Source organism: Thermobia domestica, chromosome 7 (genome assembly GCF_964235325.1).
Source record: "Thermobia domestica chromosome 7, izTheDome1.hap1.1, whole genome shotgun sequence".
NCBI lineage: Eukaryota > Metazoa > Arthropoda > Insecta > Zygentoma > Lepismatidae > Thermobia > Thermobia domestica.
The window spans coordinates 47700860-47721869 of NC_137460.1; the positions used below are offsets into that span (position 1 = coordinate 47700860).

Genomic DNA, 21010 nt, shown 5'->3' on the forward strand with positions numbered 1-21010 from the left:
TAGCCGATATGCCTTCTCCATCACCTCCAATTCATGCACTCCAGTTCACAGATGATACAGCCTATCTCGCTCTCGGCTCGTCTATAGACCGCATCAATCTTGAATTATGAGCAGCAATAGATAACTTAATATCCTGATGTCTACGTTGGAAGGTGAAACTAAACCCAAACAAAACACAAAGGGCACTTTTTGGTCGCAAGAAACACAAGTACCGGTACTGTCCCACACGCAATCCTGAGCGTCTACATATTACGGTACTAGACTCAGAGATCTCGTTAAACAATAGCGTAAAATATCTTGGGGTACGTCGTATAAACCTATTGCGAAACTTGAAAGGCACAACCTGGGGCTTAAATGCCAAAGTATTACTGTATACCTACAAAGTTTTCGTCCGACCAGCTATGACTTACGGACATCTAGCTTGGCTTTCGGCGCCACCTTAGTTTTATGACCGCCTTCAACTCCTCGAGCGTCAAGCGTTACGCATTGCCTACTCTCTGTCCTATCAAACCTCCAATGCCGAGATCTATCAACATATCAGAATGCCTCCTATATTTTATCATCTGTATAGCTCCGAACCCGATACGTTACCCATCACAAGGCCACATCTCATATTACCATCACCAACCTCTTAGGACAGACTCCTGCTCTCCCCCGTTCTGGATATCCTTTTCTGGATCATCTCCTTGGCATTTACGAAAGAGCAACAAATTCGCCTGATTGCAACCCGGAGCGCAAAATATACCAAACCCATCCACATCTACATCGAGAATGACCTCAGCACATAGGCCACGAACTTTAGCCTAAGATTAACATACCTTTCTATGGTACATCAATTTTGACATTTTTATTCTAGGCTCTCCACATGTAACTGAAACCTGTCTATCACCTCTACAGTAATCATCAATTATTAATGTACACCACTGGCCAAAGAAAAGTCGTAACCTTCTACGGCCCGTCCATCGTTAGATGGGAATGAAAGACAGTTGAAAAAAAATAGTGTTATAGCTGGTGTTACTGCGTAAGGCACCAATTATATAAACTGTTTTTTTCTTTGTATCTCGAATATGCTTTTACATCACCTCTGCACTACGAGGAAATCATCTGTTTCCTACATGTAGGTTATCTGGGTACTGCGTGTAAATCACCTGTGTACTACACCTAAATTGAATGCGTGCTACGTGTAAATCAACTGTGCGGTAGGTGTAAATCACTTGTGCAGGACTTGTTCACTGTACATGTATTGCGCATATGAAGATGTTGAATAGGACGTGTGACGCTTATGTGCATCATATGTACAGGCGTGCATTTATACAGATGATGCACATGTTACATCCGTGCAACTGTACGTGTACTATACGGGTACTGTACGTGCATCTGGGCCAGAGTTGCATAAATTGACTTACTTTCATTATGTTTAAGGATACAGTTATGACTCATATGTCGTTCATAAGCTCTTAAAATTCACAATTTCATTTTTTTCTTGGTGTTTTTGTGCAAATATAACTGTTTCACAGTTATTCTCCAAAACAACGCAATTCAGCGTGTGATCATGGCTGTTTTTACTTTCAAGGACTATGCCTCAAAATTTTGGTAACAAATAACATTTTTTGTATTAAAAATTAGGCCTGTGGTATATTCTTGACAATAAAGCAAGGATTAAGTCTCTATCTTGAACGATAACGGAGTTATTACCTTTCAAAATCGTTATGAGAAGATCTACAGGTACTCGTATTAATTACGTCATATTTTGCACAGAGCAGTGCTTGACGAAAGTTCACCAGGCAGTTTTTACATATTCTGGATGATCTCGTTACTATTCAAAAAGTATTGGACCGATTTTCCCTCTCTCTCTGAATAGTACCGTTGACCATGTTTTAGGGATCTCTCTCAAGAAATGATAATTTATCCCAGTTGCGATGAAGTTTTTGCTTATAATTGGAAAATTTCATAGCTTCGGATAGGAAATTTGCGGTTACGAAACTGACAACAGTGTTGAAGTTCGCTATGTGATGCTCTATTGTTCATACTACATAGCTTCACGTGTTATTTAAAGCAGAGGAAGTCTGGAGATTTTAGCAGCATGAAGTTCGATAAGGAGGCTGTTACAAAACTAATTACTGCAGAAACTAAATTCATTGGAGATCTTTTTAAGTTTATTCCCAAATCTGAGAAATCTTCAGATGAAACAGGTACCTACACTTACTCAATAACATGGCCTATTTTTTTAATACCTTGAGGGCACAGATTAAGAATGGTTCGTGAAATTAAACAGACATTTCTCTTCCACTTTTGTTGCTTTAAATGATTACTTAATTCGTTTTGGACTGTTATTATCTTCACGCATGCCTAAATAGTTGTGTACAGACTGATAATATGCGTGCAAAATAATGTGCAACGAAAATTACTAAGTGCTATTCTACTATGAAATTAGCTCAGTTCAGCTCAAAATTCGCTCATGGTGCTTTAGAAATTAATCCATAGGGTAGAAGTTGTATTGATCAGTGCAGATTCACTTTACGAGCACTTCACATTACAGATACGGGCATTTGTGCCGTATCGCCGGACCACTTTGAAAACTGAAAAAAACACCAAAATGTATTGCATTCGGTTATTTTTTGTTGGATTACATTAATCTACGTTAGATTACGTTACATTAGGCGTGCAGTATTACTTTAGTACGGATCCATAGTATAAGTATTAGTAGTAGTAGAAGCAGGAGTAAGAGTAGTCATAGTAGTAGTAGGAACGGGCTAGGAGCCCGGCAGTGGTTGGTTGGGATCTGTTCTCGACATGAAATGGGCAAATTAAAGACTTGCCAATTTTTTCTGTACATTATACAATTTCTGGATCCGTATAGTAAAACAAGTGTACCTCTCCACGAAATAGTCCATCCGCCTCCACATACAGTGCAGCTAACAACATCAAAAACATTCAACAAATACAACCACTTTCTTTAATTTTACTATTCCCCTTACCTCCCTTGTACTCATTCCAATTGACCCGGTAAATTTCCTAAAATTGGTCCGGCGGTACGGCACTTAACCCCAGATATGCATCAAGACATGAGCCATAAAAACGATTTTGCAAGAGCCACTAACCAACTCTTACAAGCGGGAATAGTATCTAAGGGACTTACGGCAGAAGAGCAGCAGGGGGGGGGGGGCGTCCTGAGGCGCGTCGGCGATAGATGATATGGACATAAAGGAGGATATTGCAAAAAAAAATAATAATAATAATAATATCGCGTAAATTCACATATGTTAGAGTACTTGAAATGGGTTTCATACTTATATCTATATAGTCTACTTGTAAACGTAAAATACAGGTTACCTGATCATACACCAGCGGAGCACATGTGGTTTGGATTCCACGATAAGTTATAGGTCCGCGTCTCATACAGACTCGCTGCTGAACGGGACACAAACTCAAAATCAAATCCTACATAACTTAAGCAAGAAATACTACGCCGGTGAAAATGAGTGTATTAAACAGTCGTCTTTAGTATGCTCTCGTTCATTTTAATCCTAGTGTAGCTCTTGGAATTGTTTCACACTTGCAATGTTTTGTACGTTGTGAAAAAGGCCTTTTTGTGTTACAGAGTAGGTCTAGCATTTTCAGACTGCAAAACGTGGTACTTTTGTTATGAGAAAATTCATTGTCATTACTTTAGAAAGTGTTTCTTACGAATTCCTCTGCGCACATTCAGTTTAAAAGGACCACCGTTTTGTATATGAATACTGCCTCCAGAAAAATCCTATAAAAACTAGTGGAAAGAGCGCAAACCAACCTGTGCTAGGTGTCCACTAAAATATAAAATACGATTGCTGTCTAACGGAAGGTTCCAGTATACAGGTACCCCTCATGTTGGTTAGTAGCTAGGTTGGTTTCTTTCTGTACTAAAATTTAATATTTAATTAACGTAGTATTGCCGAGCGAGCGTTAACGAATGAAGGCAAGTTAGAGCCCCGCAGGGCATGTTGTTTTCTGTCTTTATTACAGCTCAATGGGAAGGGGGACCTGTGTTTTAGAACCTTATTCTGTCTAACTGAATCAGAGTGGGAGCACAGCAGGAAGACCTAGCCGTAGCGAGACGGTGGGAGCAGGTACGTCAGCGATATTGTATATGCGCGTAAACGAGCATGTTGTTGAAAACACTAGGTTAGGCGGTTAATCCACAACTTTGTGTCCAGGGAAAAAGTACCTTTCACTCTCGACTTTTGACAATGAGATTTCACACCATCTGCACAAAGTTCACGTTTGAAAATGTAGCTGTTCCGTAATTTCTTTATTCTCAATGCCTTCCTATGTTTGCCACAATTTCTGATCAACTTCAATAATTTTTTTTCACTCGACACAACGTAATAACTTTTTTTTCTTTTTTTTTTTTTCTTTCTTCACGAACATACAAAACTCGCAATCGAAATGTCACACCCATCAATGCAACTACTATCTTTGAATTTCCTCATTACAACATGACGTCTGACGTTAGAGTGCCTCCACTGGAAATAGTACCAACAACATGCAGGTTCTAACAGTTAAAAATACCACATTACACTTGTCTTGTTACCATGAATTTCATGAAATTTTCCTTTTCTTTCTTGTAAGTTTTACATATTTTTCACATATTTGAACCTACTCTCCGACACTTGACCCATGAAAAATTCGTCTAACACTGGAATGATATATCTTACACAACCCTAATTCATATCACTCACTCATTTTAACCATAATTTCTTTATTCTCAATGCCTTCCTATATTTGCCACAATTTCTGCTCAACTTCAATAATTTGATGATCGACTATTCTTAATCAGTACGTTACACATTTGACTGCATCGTGATTTATTGTAAATTTAGATCAGAATTTAGTAGTTGGTGTCGTTCAAAATATTCAACAACGGGTTGTAAGATTCAAGTCCCTAATATTAATATTAGTGCAGATACAGAATACGAGACCATACATGAATTATTGATATATTTACTTTTTTCTTCAGGAAACGTGCTGTTAGTAACCATCCTTTAAAGATTGTTTTTGGTGGGAGCACTTGGATTACTTTAGAAGGATTTAACCGTTATGGGTATGAATAGAGTATTCGTTTAAAATGACAGTGCAAAAAGCAACCAATCTGTGCTAGATGCCCACTAAAAGTGAGAATTGTATCTAACCCGAGTAATGACAGTGGGAAGGTGAATACCGTGTAAAGGAGCGGTTGCGTCCGTAGGAAGCAGGGTACACATTTTAATAAAAATGACAAGATAAAAATCCGGGTCGAGTCAGGTGCTATGTTCAGATATTCGTTTCAAACAATTAAGCTGTTTTCCGGTGATGGTGAGAGAGAAAGGCGATGTTATTCTAATAATATATTAAGAAAAACACAGACATTGCTTCCTCCCTCACCTATAAAAGTGGAATTTTCTAAAACGCTAGGCCGCGTGTCCACTTATTTCTCATAAAGAGTTTATATAGAAAGTTTTATCATCCAAACGTGAGGGATTCGTGGGATATTCTATTTGTGGGATATACTGTAAACACTCCCCTGACCTTAGGATTCGCATATGAAAGTGACTTGGATTTTCTCATGATGACGAGACAGACACAACGTCGATTTGAATGTGGAAAAATATAGAAATTTCCCCCGACTGTCCTTACGGGCAGAATTTTCGAAATCGCTGGGGCACGGACACGTTGAGCTTATATATCGAGTTTCATCTTCTTAAATTGAGAGGCTCGTTAGACCTTCTACTTTTGGCATAAATTTTAAATATCTTTTCATTCTTAGAGTATAGATTTTAATCAAAGTGATTTGATAAAGGCTCTTTTTGAGGTTGGTACTATGTTCAAAATTTCATTTCAAAGTGTTCAGCCCGTTTATATATATGTAGAGTTCCAACTACGTCATGTATTACTATCATATGTAAAATTGTGAATATTAAACGTTAAATGGATTAAAGCTTTTTCTTCAAGATCCTGTACAATGTGAAATGATGAAATAAAATGCATTGTTAAAAATTCATGGGTCATTAACTTTAATCGAAAAAAAAAAAATAGATATTTCGTTTGAACTTGCTCATTATTAAGATCTTGCCATTACATATTTTAGTTTTAGATTAGCATTCGATTAGTGCCCAATAATGGACAGAAATACTGCATTTAATTTCAGTTTCTTTAAGAAAAATTGATTTAAGTGCGTCATCTCTGCTTAGATTGTAATGGATAAAATTTTAATCTTCCAATGTGGAATACTGAATATTCTCTCTTATATATGGCGAAAGTTTCGTTAATATTGCAATTCATGTTTCTTTTCACTTTCTCTCCTGCAATTGTTATAGTGATAGTTCTTTTTGTTCTGAGCACTCTGGCGAGAACAGTCCCATTATTTTCCAGACGCAATGACTGGACTTTAAATATATGCTTTATTACAGAGGATGACCATATTTGGGATTCGGTTTTCCAAACTTTTCTTTTCCAGGCATACATTTCGTGTTTTGACCACCATGTGTTTTCGTTGCAGATGGAATGTGGTGCAAAATTGGTACCTTTGAATGCGACCCTAACATAATTGTTAGAACTTGCTTTTCTTCATTGTAAGATTCACACGATCAGCAGCTGAATTAATGTTTGATATAAATCTCGGTAAGTTGCACAAGCTTCTTGTAGTTAATTTTCTTCTGAAGATGGAATTTCTACTTTGACTTCTTGCACTCACGCACAGTTGCATAATTTTGCAGGTCTTTCTTGATGCATACAGCTTAAGACTTGACTTCACTGACCATGGTTTCTTAACAGAACTAACAACAACCTCTACAGCTGATTGATTCAGGGAATATAATTCTTCTTCTGCAAATACAAAACTTTCATCATCCACATCCAAGTAAACTTTTTGTTCAGTTAACACATTCCGGACGGACTGCGAACATAGCTCGCAGTGAATGTTTTGTCCCTGTAGACGGGCTGCGAGCTATGCTCGCACTGTACTATTCTTTTTTTGTAGCAATGAAACGATGGGCGACGCTCGCACCTCGTTTCGTGTATTTGTTAATCGTGAGTACGTGGTTCAGATTCCAAGCGCTAGGTGGCGTGTGTGCTCAGTTTTTGTCACAACTGAGCTGTAATTACAACTTTGTAGGAATACGCGGTTTTTTTGCCTTTTCTTGTGAAAATGGCGAAGAAGTTGTTGAATTTTTCACACAAAGGCTAATTACACATGATTTTCGAGTTTCCATGTGGGCACAACAAGTATCATTGTTGAAACTCTCACATTGTGTATTTTGTGTCTCTTTTCCAACTATAGCTTACATATTACATGCGTATAGGATATTTTTGTAGTTTTTGTTACATTGTAAAAATTTTTCTCGCTTTGCGTAATTGATATAAGTATATATGCAGTAAAATGTTAGAAAATATATACCAAGTGTTGAATGTTATACACCTGTGTAAAGGGGAAGTTCTGTAGTTTATAAAATGGTATAATTAGTAGCATTGTGTTGAAAACTGTATTTTCTACGAATTTTTAAAATATGCCAAAAAAGCGTCGTCTTCAAGGAAAAATCAGGTATTAAAAGGCCCGTCCGGAATGGGTTAAGTAGCGTTGTTGATATTCTGTCAAAACTTTTAGAACACAGAACGTCATTACTGGAAGCATCTTGACTTTAAAACAGTCTTCAAATGAGCACTCTTATTCCCAATCTGAAGAAAGTCTGCTATGGATATGCAAATAGTCAGCATACTTAACTCTAATGTGACCCCAGTCAGAAAAAGACGTTCCAAACGCAGTCCTTTCCACAAATCATCCTACAACTCAGTTAATGAACGTGATCCTCACAAAAGTTTACAGGTACTGTTGGGACTACAAATTTGGTATACTGCTCTCTTTGCCTGTTGACAGCTGAGTGTCCTCCTTTTTATATGCTAGGCCAAACACACAGAATTATCTGGATCGTTCTACGTTGTGTCAAAAGATGGTTCCAGTATTTGGCAGGTTCCATGTAAAGAAAATCCAGAAGAATAAAAACATTTAATCTGTTTCAACTGTTTCGTTTGTATTTCATCACACTGACTCCATTCGTCCGAGTTTTTTTCTTTTCCAAAATCATAAAAAATTTCAGAACCAAAGTGGTTTTATTTCCTTTTTAGGATATGAGGCACCTTTAGAGATACAATTCCTGTGCAATTCATAGAGACTGAGAATTTTTTAGATTGCTTTTTTTCTATATACGTATATAAAACTGCAATAAAGACATTAGCCACGGAAGTTAAGACATGAACATTGTTTATAAAGCTTGTTAAGCTTAAAATTGGAAGTTTTCCTTTTTAAGACTGTTCAACAGTAAAAAAGTCAATTTTTTTTAGGATTGGCATATTTGAAACAAAAAAAAAAAAAAAAAAAGTTTTTGATTTTTGAAGAAAGTTTAAGAAGGCTACAGCACGAGAATTTGAACGCATATTTCCGAACAGAGGGTATTATTTAAATAAAACAAAAAGCAACAAAATATCTTGAATCATTCCGGGGGTAAAGCATTTTAATGTTTTGCCGAGAATCGCACGTGAGATATGACGTCCGAGGCATCATCTTTGGCGATTGTATTTTGGGCTATGGAAAATTTAATAAAAATCTATTCAGTCTTCAGCGTAAACTCTAAACTCCGATCAACAAAATATTTGTATCCTTCCGCGTGTCACAAATATGATTGGCTAGTGATGTATCACTCCCATTCCCCACGAGAAGGAGCAAATTATACACTTGCATTTTGACAATACTGTCTCGTGTGGTCCAAATACTTAGAGCAGCAGCAGAAAAGGAAGAAAGAGACTCGAAAGATTAATAAAAAGATCGGAATTTTGCTGTTAAACAATTGTTGCTTAGTAAGTACCGAGAGTATACTCAAGACAAATGTATGATCTGCAGTGTTTGCAAAATACAAACGGATAGGTCGGCTTGATCAAGAAACTAAATGGACTGATTGAACAATTATAATAATACTTCTACTACTAGTAACAGTAGGATGGGGAAATTCATTCACATTTTTGTTACATGAAATATACATTATTATTATTATTATTATTATTATTATTATTATTATTATTATTATTATTATTATTATTATTATTATTGATTGATTGATTGAAGTTTCATGTTTTTTTCCAACACTTGATTATACAAGTCCCACATTTCTTCTTTTATTACGTGCTGAATGCACTTCGTCCAGTCTTCTCGAGTAATATCAGACACGGCAGACTCAAAGAGAAGTTTTACATCACGTAACTTCAGTGTTTTGTTGTACCTGGCTACGTAACCCTTTGACTCCATATAAGCTGAATAGGGTTTAGATTGCAATGACATGGAGGCAAACGAACTACAACATGTCTCTTCAGCAAGGACATCTATAACATATTTTTAAATGATATTTTGAGAAGTTTCCCTTGTTGGTGTTTCACCACAACACTCGCGGAATCGGGATTCATGTCAGCCATCTTTCAGACTTTAAAAGCAGAAACGCCTTCACAGTTAAATTGGCGCCATAATTACTGGGCATGCTTAGTGTTTATATCTATTGTTTTATTAACCACACTCGATTGCAGTATTATTAGATAATCCGTATTATATTTTTGTCATTTATAATAATGTAGCAGTTTTATATGGAGCTTCATAGTAAAAGTAATAATCAAATCATATGAACTATTTTGCGGAGGAGTACAAGCGTCGGTAGGCCAACAGTGAATCAGTGAGATTTAGTTTCACGTGGCTTTGTTTATCCCAGTTTAGAGCTTAGGCTGTACAGGGTTTAGTTTCGTACTTTGTCTGGATTTTAAGATCTCTTAAATTCAATAAAATCTGAGAATATCAAGCTACCTTCCTGTTAGGCGAGTGAATATATCTATATTGGGACGAATAGATGACAGTCGCCTTTCGGCATCCAGGAACATCGGCATGGAACGTGTAAATCGTTTGAAATCTCGAGTTTGATTTTCTTTCACAATCACTTCTTTCCTATCACCACTCAAAAGTAAAAAGTAAATGACAAATTAATGTTAACTCACAAATTATTTCCAAAACTGTACTTCCTTTAGTTGTAGATAGAAGTACAGAAATTAAGATCTTATAGTATACAGGTAAAACGAATGCAGCAAGTGATTGTAATCAAAATATCAATTTAACTTTCTCCTCCGAAAATAACACATTTTACACTCATTTTTTTTCAATCCTAGTCGTCTGTAATGTTGTTTGTACACCGTCAAAGAAAGCTTGAACAAGACCATTCAATACCTCAAATCATGGGCGTCTCTGTCGGGGGGATTAGGGGGACGCGTCCCCCCAATATTTTGAAGTACAAAATATTCAATATTTATTCTAATTTAATTTATTTACTAACGACAGAATATTATATAAATAATTATTATGTTTATTTGTAATATAATATTTAGGCTGTGAAACGATTGTAATCGAAAAATGAAATGAAATGAAATCTTTGAGTTTTACGTCCTACGCTTATGCCGGTGAGGCTAAAGGAGACGGTGATGATGAGTAATGAATGAAATGGTGGAATGAAGAAAGTGGGAGAAAACGGGAGAACCCCGAGGAAACCCACACACATGGTGTTTGTCCACCACAAAGTTCACTTGGCGCGGGCTGGGATTGAACCCGGGATTGAACGCTCTACCACTGAGCCACCGCGGCCCCTACGATTGTAATAGAGTTCTTGATATACCTTAGGGTGTCCGTGAAGGTAAGCACAAAGGTAACAAATAAAATCGAAGTTAATAAACAGATTGGGCTAGGTAGTACCATTTAAATCACTTTCTTTGATGTCTCCTTCCCCCCTCCCAAATTTTACATACCAGAGACGCCAGTGCCTCAAATTTACACGATCAAAGGAGTATTCGTTCAGAACATTTGAACAGGAGTCTCGAATGAACTTGAAACAACTTTTACACGATCATAGAGGTATTGAATCATGTTTTATATACTTGTTGATAGGTGGCAGTTCAAAACAAGTGACTGACACTGTGAAAACAAATGAAAGCGAAACTGCGTACTGATTTAGTTCAGACCTGCGCATGAATATCTATAACATTAGCATATATTTCTTAACTTTCTGCAGGCAGTTGGAATTTAATAGATTATTTTAAATCATTTAGAAAACAGGTCAATTGATTTTGTAGGAACGCCATCGAATTTCCATTAAGTATTTTATCCCTTTTACATTAAATGCGGATTCGGTTAGCTTACGTTAAAAGAGTAAAGTGCTGCTTAGGTATAAAATCGTTCCCTATACTAAGCTTTTTAAAAATCTGATTCTTCAAATAGCGTATTGAAGACAGGATCACACTAAAAAAGAAACAAAATCGAACTGTTTTCCAAAGTTGTGTGTATCACGACGCAATGACTGTCTTTTGATGTTATTTATACTATGTCATCGAAGCAATGATAATTTTTTTCAGTTACTGGACTTACAGCCCATTTCTGCATCAGACTTTCCTCACGAACCTATTGTATATTTGGTACTGGTTAAGAATAGACCTCAAACAAATGTAATTTTACTGTTACAATGTGTGAGTGCGTATGAGGATTGTCTGGGATAATAATTTCCACTGTCGGAACATGCCTGTATATAATGTATTAAACCAATATTTTATGTTTAGAAATTTAATGTTACCAGTATCAAATCAAGGGTTCGTTACACTATTCTTATGTATGCATTATTGTTATGTGTCAAGCACTATAACCTCTATGGATGACATGCCTGCTCCCTACGGACGTACTCTCGCGTAGGCCTCCTCCTATGCTCCTACCCTGATTCTCTTAAATAGCTTTCTCGATTTTAGTGTGTGTTTTTTACTTTCGTATATGTGGCAAAGGTCTGGATGCGCATTGATACCTTACGGGAAAGCTCTCATAAAATTAATCTGCACGCATGAAAACAACTCCTACCTTAAGAAATAGCTTCTGAAATACTACGTGTGAATTTTGTGATAAAATGATTGCATATATTAGGATAAGATAACATGTTATCGTTTCCAGGGTATTTCAGTTTGCCAGCATATTATCAATCTGTATGCAATTATTTGTTATTATCCCATATTAATAACAGTACAAAACGTCTTATTAAAGCAAGAAAACTCAGATAAATATATTTTTATTTGATGGACTCTTCTTTCTTAATCTACACCCGATATTCTCAAATTCATATTTGAGGCGCCAAGTATCAAAATCCGCCACATCCGTTTCGCTTAGTTTCGAGTAACCTCACAAAACGTCCAGTGAAGCTCCATATACTCTCGTACAAAGTCCCATATTTGAACTAGCTTTTTCAGTATGAAATATTAAGTTTTTAAACAGAATTCTGTGTCCATTTAATTCCTTTACATCAAACATATAACAAGCAATATTAACTCAATTTCGGTAAAAAAAAAAAAAAAAAAAAAAAAAAAAGGCGGCTTTTGATACTAGACGCCTCATTTATACCCCTGTTTTCCTCAAAATTTAACAATAGTTCTGGGCATGCAAGCACTGTAACTACATAAATCGTATGTTTTAATAAAAATACTAACAATATATTCCAGGGCGAATACTTTGAGCATCAGATAATTGGTGGTAACATTCTTTAAAAACAAAAAAATTAAAAAATCAGCAACTGCCACTGTCTCACTACGCCATCATAGTTGTTTTTGTATTTTCCTGCACTGAACTCGAGCGCTGATTGGCTATTGAATGCTCTTGAGTTGGATTGTTTAGAACAGGACCGAAAAGAAATTTCTTGAACGATACTATTGAATTCAAGACAAAAATTACGTCAGTGCTGACATCTTTTTCATCAAATAGTCTTGAATGTTCGGGTCGATGGTTTTCATCTCTCTACGAGGTAACACTTATAATGGATGACTCCTTTGATCGATGAATTATCGTGAAACTTAGAGACCTATAGTGTACTTGAACGATTGAGACTGCTGTCGATGGGGATTATTTCTGATTTACCAGGTGCATCTTGCTTTGTAGGGTTTGTATGGTCAAAATCTTACAGAACTTTCTTTGGTACCTAATACAGTCTTGTTCATTCAGCTTATTGCATTGATGATGATATGTTATGTGTCGTGAGGATTGCAATATGAATTTAACGCCAAGCTAAAGTGATGACCACACTTGAATGACTCAAAAGGAAATAGAAAACGTGTGTAACGTGAGTGTTGATGTCAACAAGATAACCAAACGAAAGGTAGAGAGAGGTTCAATTTCACTTAAATAGAAAGGTCGCTGTGGGAGAAAAAGAAAAACTACGCCTAGAGATGAAAAAGTTTTACTGAGAAACAGTAAAATTAATCCCCCGTGATCATTGATTTAGTTTCAGTTAACCAAATAACACACTGTGCTTTCTTGACTAGATTTGTCATCGCACTGCCGGCTGATATTGTGACGTCAGAAATTGTGTAATTAGTGAAGTGGAGCTGAAACCTGACGACAAAACAGTCTCGCTGTTTCTGCCAATAAATTTAATGTTTTTTTTTTTTTTTTTTTTTTTTCACAGCTTGAAAAAGAAAAAGTTTAACACACAAGTAACAAGTATTTAGAATCTTGTAATTCTTTTATAAAATCCCTGTACTTATGGTAAATCCAGTTTTTCATTATTGACGATACTTCGTAATGGATTTCTGTTTTTTTTTTTTCATAGCAAGGAAAAATAACTTTTTTTTTTTTTTTTTTGTTAAAGTATCGATAAGACACACCCTATAAGCATCGGGAGTATCGATGGTCAGTATTTAGTGATTGTTTTTCTCTTTTAGTAGTAATACTATTACGTTGTGAAACGCTCACCAATGTGCGTCATTTCAGCATTTTTTTTTAAAACTAATATATTGTAGTATACCAGATTTTAAGAAGTTCGAAATTATTGCAAATATCTAAACTTTCGTAAAAATCTTATGTAAACAATTCATGGTTGGCTTGAGTACAAAATATTAATTGTCTGAATTAAATGAATTAAGTCATTCTTATTTCCAAAATCTAATTGAAAAAAAAAAAAAAAATATTTTATTCTCTCAGACATACACGTGGAACTTCCAGAAAAGGAAATATGAAAGGCACGTGGATTGCATTCCGAAGTTTGTATAAAAGGACCATCTAAGTTCACTGAACACACACTTCAAGTTTGTACTTCAAGTCTAGATTTGCCATTCGCCTAGAAGTTACGTAAGTCAAGAAGAGGCGGAGGCTTCTTGGTTTCCTTCAGCTACCACAAGAATCGCAATATAAGTGCCTTTTCATATTAACTTTTTCTGTCAGTCTCAGATTCCTTGCTTCGTATCTCAAACACGTTATAAGAGCAACTAATGAAATTAAAACCTCTTTATCTCTCAGTTATCAATTTTCTATTCTTTTCAATTCATGTTTGTCTCTATCTCCGGCAGTATTCTATGTGGAAATCAGCCTAAGATTTAGATAGACTGAGAATCTACAGTCAAGGATTCGATTCTTAGTTTACACTCCAGTATTCAGTATTCTTCACAGAATATCAACGTGTCTTCTTTATAGGTATTGGCTATTGTTGAAATATTATTTTCAGTGTTTGTATTGTATATTTTTCGTACTTCTAGCGCAATTTACATTCATATTTGACATCTTCAAGGGCATACAAATGCAGTTTGTAGTAGTAACGGAGGTTTATTTATTTCTAAATTTTGATTTCTTTTCTTTTCTTTCAGATGATATTGTAGTCACTACGAATGGTGTCAAACAAGGTAAGATTATTTTTAATTATCTAATGTAATACATATATGTGTATTACAAAAATCTAAGACCCTATACATTCTGCATTAATTTTAAAGATAAAATGATAAATTAAAATTATATTAACATATGTGAAGACTAATAACGTTTATTATCTGGAATTTTGTGTGATTTATAACTAGATCGATATTTCAACCACCACCTTAAGTCCGTTTAGTTTACTGTTACTAGGTTTGATCTAAATTTTCTTTTTCTTTTCTTTTTTTTTTTTTTACAAATAAAAATATAAATCAGCTAGAAAAGGAAAGGAAGAAAAAGAAATAGAAGGAATTTGATATGAGCCGTAAGTAGATTCTATCCTGAGGAAGGCCACACAAGGTGGTTGAAATGTCAATCAAATCCTAAACCATGCAGAAAACACTAGATAATAAGTTTTATTATTCTCACATAGTACAATTTGTAAATATATTGCAGTTGATACTCACATAGTTTTATTTATTAGTGTAATATATATATATATTTACATACCACTATGTTTAAAAGTTTTGCAATATTGATTTATTTTCTGAAGAGTGACTAGTCGATAGAGAAAATAAAGTGAAGTAAGAAGCCTTTAATATAAATTTTTAATAGAAGTGTGATTGATTTAGGTAAATCTACGAATAAACTTAAACAATACGCTAAGGCAAAGAAAAAAAGGTTAGAGACCTTTGAACTGTGGATATGGAGAAGAATAAAAATATTAAGTGGGCAGAACATAACATGAAGAAAGTATTGGGAAAAGTAGAGGATATGCGACCAATATTAAAGATAATTTAAAAATGAAGATGAGCTGATTGGACAATATTTGTAAAGAAATTTATTTTGACGGTCGTGTTAGAAGGACGGAGAAAGGAAAACGAGAAGAGATATAAAATTAAAAATAAAGGTAGTAAAATAAGAGCGAAGCAAATGGGATGATGAAGGGGTATAAAAATGAAATATTTCAGTTTTACGTGCCACGGTTATGCCGGCTAGGCTAAAAGAGATAGTGATGATGAGATATGAATGCAATAATGGAATAAATAAAGTGGGAGGAAATGGGAGAACCCCGAGAAAACTCAAGAACACTGTTTGTCCACCACAAAGCCTACTTGGCGCGAGCTGGGATCGAACTGAAAACATTTTGAAACAGTTTCCCAACATAGTTGTATTGTTGGTGTGGTGAGAGCCCGGAAGATCAGCCTGCTGAACTGAAGGTGTAGTATTTTCATTAAACATAAGACGCCATACCAGCGTGGAAGCCAAAGTGGTGGTGTGATTGGAAAAGTTCCACCGTGTTAGGGTGAAAACCACCTATTTCCAACAACTTCGTTCTCTTTCCATTTTTTCCTGCACTTGTCTTTGGTGTGAACGGTCCTAGGTTCGATTTCCAGTGGGGACACTCGATTCAAAAAGTATGAAAGCTTTTTCAGCCCAGCCATCCTGAGAGAGGTTTCTCTCGATTTTCCTCATTAACACCAGACAAATGCTGGGATGGTATCTAACATAATGGGCCCAGGTCGCTTTCCTTTCTTCCCCTTTCCTTTCTTCGTTTCTAATTCCCCGGGCATTGTAATCGCCGAGGGATGTTATTCCTCGTACGTAACGGGCTAACATTACCATAACAGAAATTATATATGGCTCTGGACATACTCGGTATAATAGAATTTTAAAAATTCTTTGTTCTTTTAAGACTTTAACTAAATGAGTATTTTGAATTAGTCGAACCAATACTGTACTATATACACAATAATAATGTTACTGTTTTTGTATGCTGCAGAACCACCAGGCGGCTCGAATAAAACCCCTAGAGCCAAGACCTTGGAAGAGCTGCATTCCAAATTGGAGGGACTTAAAGGTATGTGATGATGATTTCACTTGAAAAATAATATAGTTAAATGAAATATTTAACTTTCAATGGCCTTATGTCCTTTAAGCTAAAGGAGATAAGTTGGTATTGAATCAAATACATGATTATAAAAGAATTGGTAGAATGAAATTTTGTTAGGAAACGAAAGAACCCTGAGAAAACCCACAAATACGATGTTGTGCACCATCATCTCTCATGATCTGAACCAGAGACCACTTGCACCAGACAACTGTTTTGACTGAGTGTCTAACGACGTAAATAAGTGAAATCCATTGATCTACGTTTGAGACTTTTATGAATTTTAAAATCATTTGGATGATGCGGTTAGGTGATTAGGTTTTGTTTCTCAAAACTGCACAATTCAAACTACGGTTTTGGCGCCTAGCTAATTAACAGGTAAAACACGTAGACCTAGGCAGCAAATTAGATTTGGATTTATATTATTGCTTTTCAGAACAGGTACCTATTTTACAAGATTTTTTTTTTTTTTCGAGCATTGCTTAAAAGTGTAAAATATATTGTTCTTATTCATGGTTCTGTTATTATATATATGTTCATGGGCTGATTATATTAAAATTTAGTGAACTTATTTTATAGAATACTAGTATTGTATTGCATGCTTATAAATTAGAAACAAATGCTTACTAGTGAGTGACTTGTAATGCTTGAAATGAGGTGTTAACTGTAATTAACATTTGTGCAAAAGCCACAGTCAAGACATATTCGCCTCTTACAAAAGTACGAGGTGCGATTAAAAAAAAAAAAAAAAAAAAAAAAAAAAAAAAAAAAAAAAAAAAAAAAGGTAAATAATTTTATTTGAAGCAAAGCAATAAGTTTACATGAAATTTGATTTAATTTCCTTGAAAGTACTGCCCTTGGCCAGCAATGCACGTATCTTAACGTTGAATCTGTGACTGGAAGCATTTCTAGAAGGATTGTTTTGGAAGGGTGTTCAGCTGTTCTGTCGTGGTCCTCTCAATGTCAGAAATGGTGTCAAAACGTTTTCGTTTAAGCACAGTTTTAAGTTTTTGGGAAGAGCCAGAAGTCGCATGGTGCTATATGTGGAGGACACAGCGAATGTGGACAGACAGGAGCGGATCAAAAGCAAGATGTTGCACAGCGCGTTTTCGTGGTCAAGAAGGAAGCCATTTGCCCATTTAATCAGCGGTTAAAATGCTTTTCACGGACCCATACGAGACGTTTAGTTTTTCAGAAAGCTCTCAAATAGTCATTCGCCCGTTTGAACAAATCATTTGTGCCACTTTTTGCACGTTTTCATCTGTTTCTGACGTCGAAGAACGTCTTGATCGTTGCTCGTTTTCAACCGACTCCTTATCGTTTTTGAATCGCTCACAGGGCCGCAACTAAGGGGGGGCAGAGGGGGCATGTGCCCCGGGCGCGTGGTTGGAGGGGGCGCCGGAAAGAAGATATATCAATTGTTTTAAAAATCGCATACTTTCCCTTGAGGAACTTATTCTAGAGGTTAAAAGAAATCAAAAGTTTACTTGGCCTTTTCCATGGGACCTCTTTTCGTTAGAGAGAGAGAGAGAGAGAGAGAATCTCATCTAAATAGGTGTAATGTCATACATTAAAAACCTAATATTGCATGCATTTGTTCCCTTGGGCGACCACAGAGAATCCGCCCCCTTTCCTTTTCCTACCACAAGGAGCTGTTTGTCTGTATAATTCCATTGAGAACAGCTCTGAAGTTTAAAACTCTGTTATCAATAGGGGCGGGGGCGAAAAGTTACCGATTTTTGTTGCTTGCTGGTGGTTGAAGAGTTTAGCTCAGACGCGCCCCCTGTAATGTTACGCAATTGCTGTAATGTTTTTAAACTAGAGGGCAGTTTTGTGGCGGAAAAGATAAGTTACACGCCTCGGTGTATTTAATTTTTTCTTGTACGCCTACCAAGGGATTTTGCGAGTAAAGGCTGTATGAAGTTTTATCTATTAGTTTTGCTTGAGAGCTTTTCGAGGCATTTTGAATTGTTATCTTTCAGTCCAACTTATGCTTTATTGTTAATTTCAATCATTGTTTTACATTAATCGTGTATAATGTATAATATTTACTATACATTAAATAATCTAAATATCTTGATCTATTTAGTAATATTTTATGAAGCAATTTCTTTCATATTTAATGAACTTTCTAGTTAATGCACTGTAAAGAGATATGCTTTGCTCGAATAAGTTTTTTCTATCACTTGTGTGCACCTTAGAGGTGCATATATACAGAAAGTGCACAAAAAGTACAGAAAGTGCTCAAGTTCGAGAGGTACACATAACAATATAGTGTGGAGTTCTTGTGTGCTTCATTGTTGATGAAAAGTTTTCTTCTTTTCTCCACATCAAAGGATTACACCGAAAAATTTACAGAAATAAAAATAAGCTTTTCATTGTTGCATTGTTATGTTCTCAATGATTTTGCATTGTAAATATTTTTTAAAAAAATATTAATATAGTATATGTTAAACTTGCAGTTAAATAGAATTTCCAAGAATTATGCTATATATTTTAAATTATGCTTTATTATTATTTAAAATTAGTTTCTTCTGGACCCTTAGACAACCACACCCATGTTTAAGGTACCAACCATATGTCTAAATTGCTATTATGCTTTTTTATGCTTTTGGGTTGCTCTATTTATAATATACCAGATATTTTCAAGTTTATTTTGTATTCTTTTTATATTTTTAAATGAAAGCTTATGCACAAAATTATTTTTGGGTTTATTAGAACTAAATGTTATTTCAATTATAACTTCATGATATACCATATATTTTCTAGTTTATTTTGTATTAGTTTCTTATTTTAATATGAAAGCGTATGTTCATAATTATTCTTCGGGTTATAAAAATAAGTGTGTTATTTCAATTAACTGTATAATGTGGCAGATATTTTCTAGTTCATTTTGTTTTGATTTCTTCACACAACATTAAACAAAATGTATGTACAATATTATTCTTAAAACTTGTGAGCACATAACGAATGTAATATATTTTTGTGGTTAAAGTAAGTTTGATTAAAGTACTTAAAAATCGATATAACTGGTTTCATTAAGAATGTTATTTACAGTTGCAATCTATAAGTAAGTGATACTTTTCGACTAAACCTTGGGGGGGGGCGCCGAATTGTGTGTTTGCCCCGGGTGACAGAAACCCTAGTTGCGGGCCTGATCGCTCATACCATTTGTAAACAGTTTCTAGTGCCACTGCTTCATCGCCGTACACTGATTTTGACATACGTGAGCTTCTTGGGCACTTTTATTTATTTATTTATTTATTTTTATATATAGCTTATAACAAAATTTAATGTTGGCACACAACAGACACACAAACATCTCCTCACTCTTCTGCCTCTGGAAGCCAACTAACATGTCACAATTCGTTCAGACTCAACGTTGAGTGTACGAAAGGTTTAGGTTACCGGGATTACTAGTTGAAATGGATACAACATCGATATATGGTACTGTGCAATTACATTCACCATATTTGTTGATCACACCATGTATACTAGAAGCTCTTTATCAGATAGAGTATGGGTGTAGGAAAGTAAGGAGTAGCGTAGGGAAGAAAAGAGAAGGAAAGTGAAAAAAAAAAAAAAAGTTTCGTTTGCAAACTCAAACTGGACGTAGTAGGTCTATAACTTCTCGTTGTATTAAAGGGATAAGGTTAGAGATCGAATTTATTATTAAAATATAGAAACCATATTGCCACTCTCTCTCTCATAATCTTTGTTACGAAGATTGATTTTCAAACCGGAAGTGGCATCAATTCAACAACTTCCGGTTCCTCCAGAGAAAAAAAAATCAGAAATTAAACTTATTCTTGTGGAGAGTTAAGGGAGGTGGCGTTATATATTCTTGGGACGGTGAATCGATTCCGAAGAAAGCATTCGACTCTATGAAAATTAATATTGAAACCGGAAGAAAAAGAAGAAGTAGTAGTAGTAGTAGTAGAAGAAGAAGAAGAAAAGCAGCAGCAGCAGCGAGAATATGATGAAAATGGGATATATTTCTGAGACAGGTAATCTTTTGCAGAAAACTGCTTCTTGCTATATGGTACCTTTTTTGCTGTATGGCGGTCATGCAATCAACGTTAACACCATAAATGTTTAATTTGTCCCTTCTGATTTGATTAGAGTGTTAATGTGTAAGATGGAACTTACTGTGGAAACACTGAATCTGTTTAAAAAGCTGCTTGTCACTATATCTTTCAGCGTTTACTCGCTGGAGGTCAACATTGAAACCGGAAGTAATAAATGTCTACCTCTTCCGGTTTGAGTAGAAAGATACGGGTGAAGATACTGAATCTGCTACCGTTTTTATTCTGTGGCTATCAACATTGAAACCAGAAATTGTTAATTTCATTAGCATATGAAGTGGAACCTATTCTTGG

The 21010-nt window shown here is 35.4% G+C and overlaps 1 protein-coding gene across 2 annotated transcripts in view; it reads left to right on the top strand.

The window, feature by feature from the left end:
- The first annotated feature begins 1998 nt into the window (after positions 1-1998).
- Positions 1999-21010, top strand: part of Surf6 (Surfeit locus protein 6) — a 30784-nt gene continuing 11772 nt past the window's right edge. The window contains exons 1-4 of one of the 2 annotated variants that reach the window (XM_081764577.1): positions 2049-2192; positions 6515-6636; positions 14698-14733; positions 16524-16601. In XM_081764577.1, the coding sequence (XP_081620703.1) occupies positions 6618-6636; positions 14698-14733; positions 16524-16601 (133 nt within the window). In that variant the 5' untranslated portion in view covers positions 2049-2192; positions 6515-6617. Of the gene's footprint in view, positions 2193-6514; positions 6637-14697; positions 14734-16523; positions 16602-21010 lie in introns of both variants that reach the window. The other variant, XM_081764576.1, reaches the window with a different exon arrangement.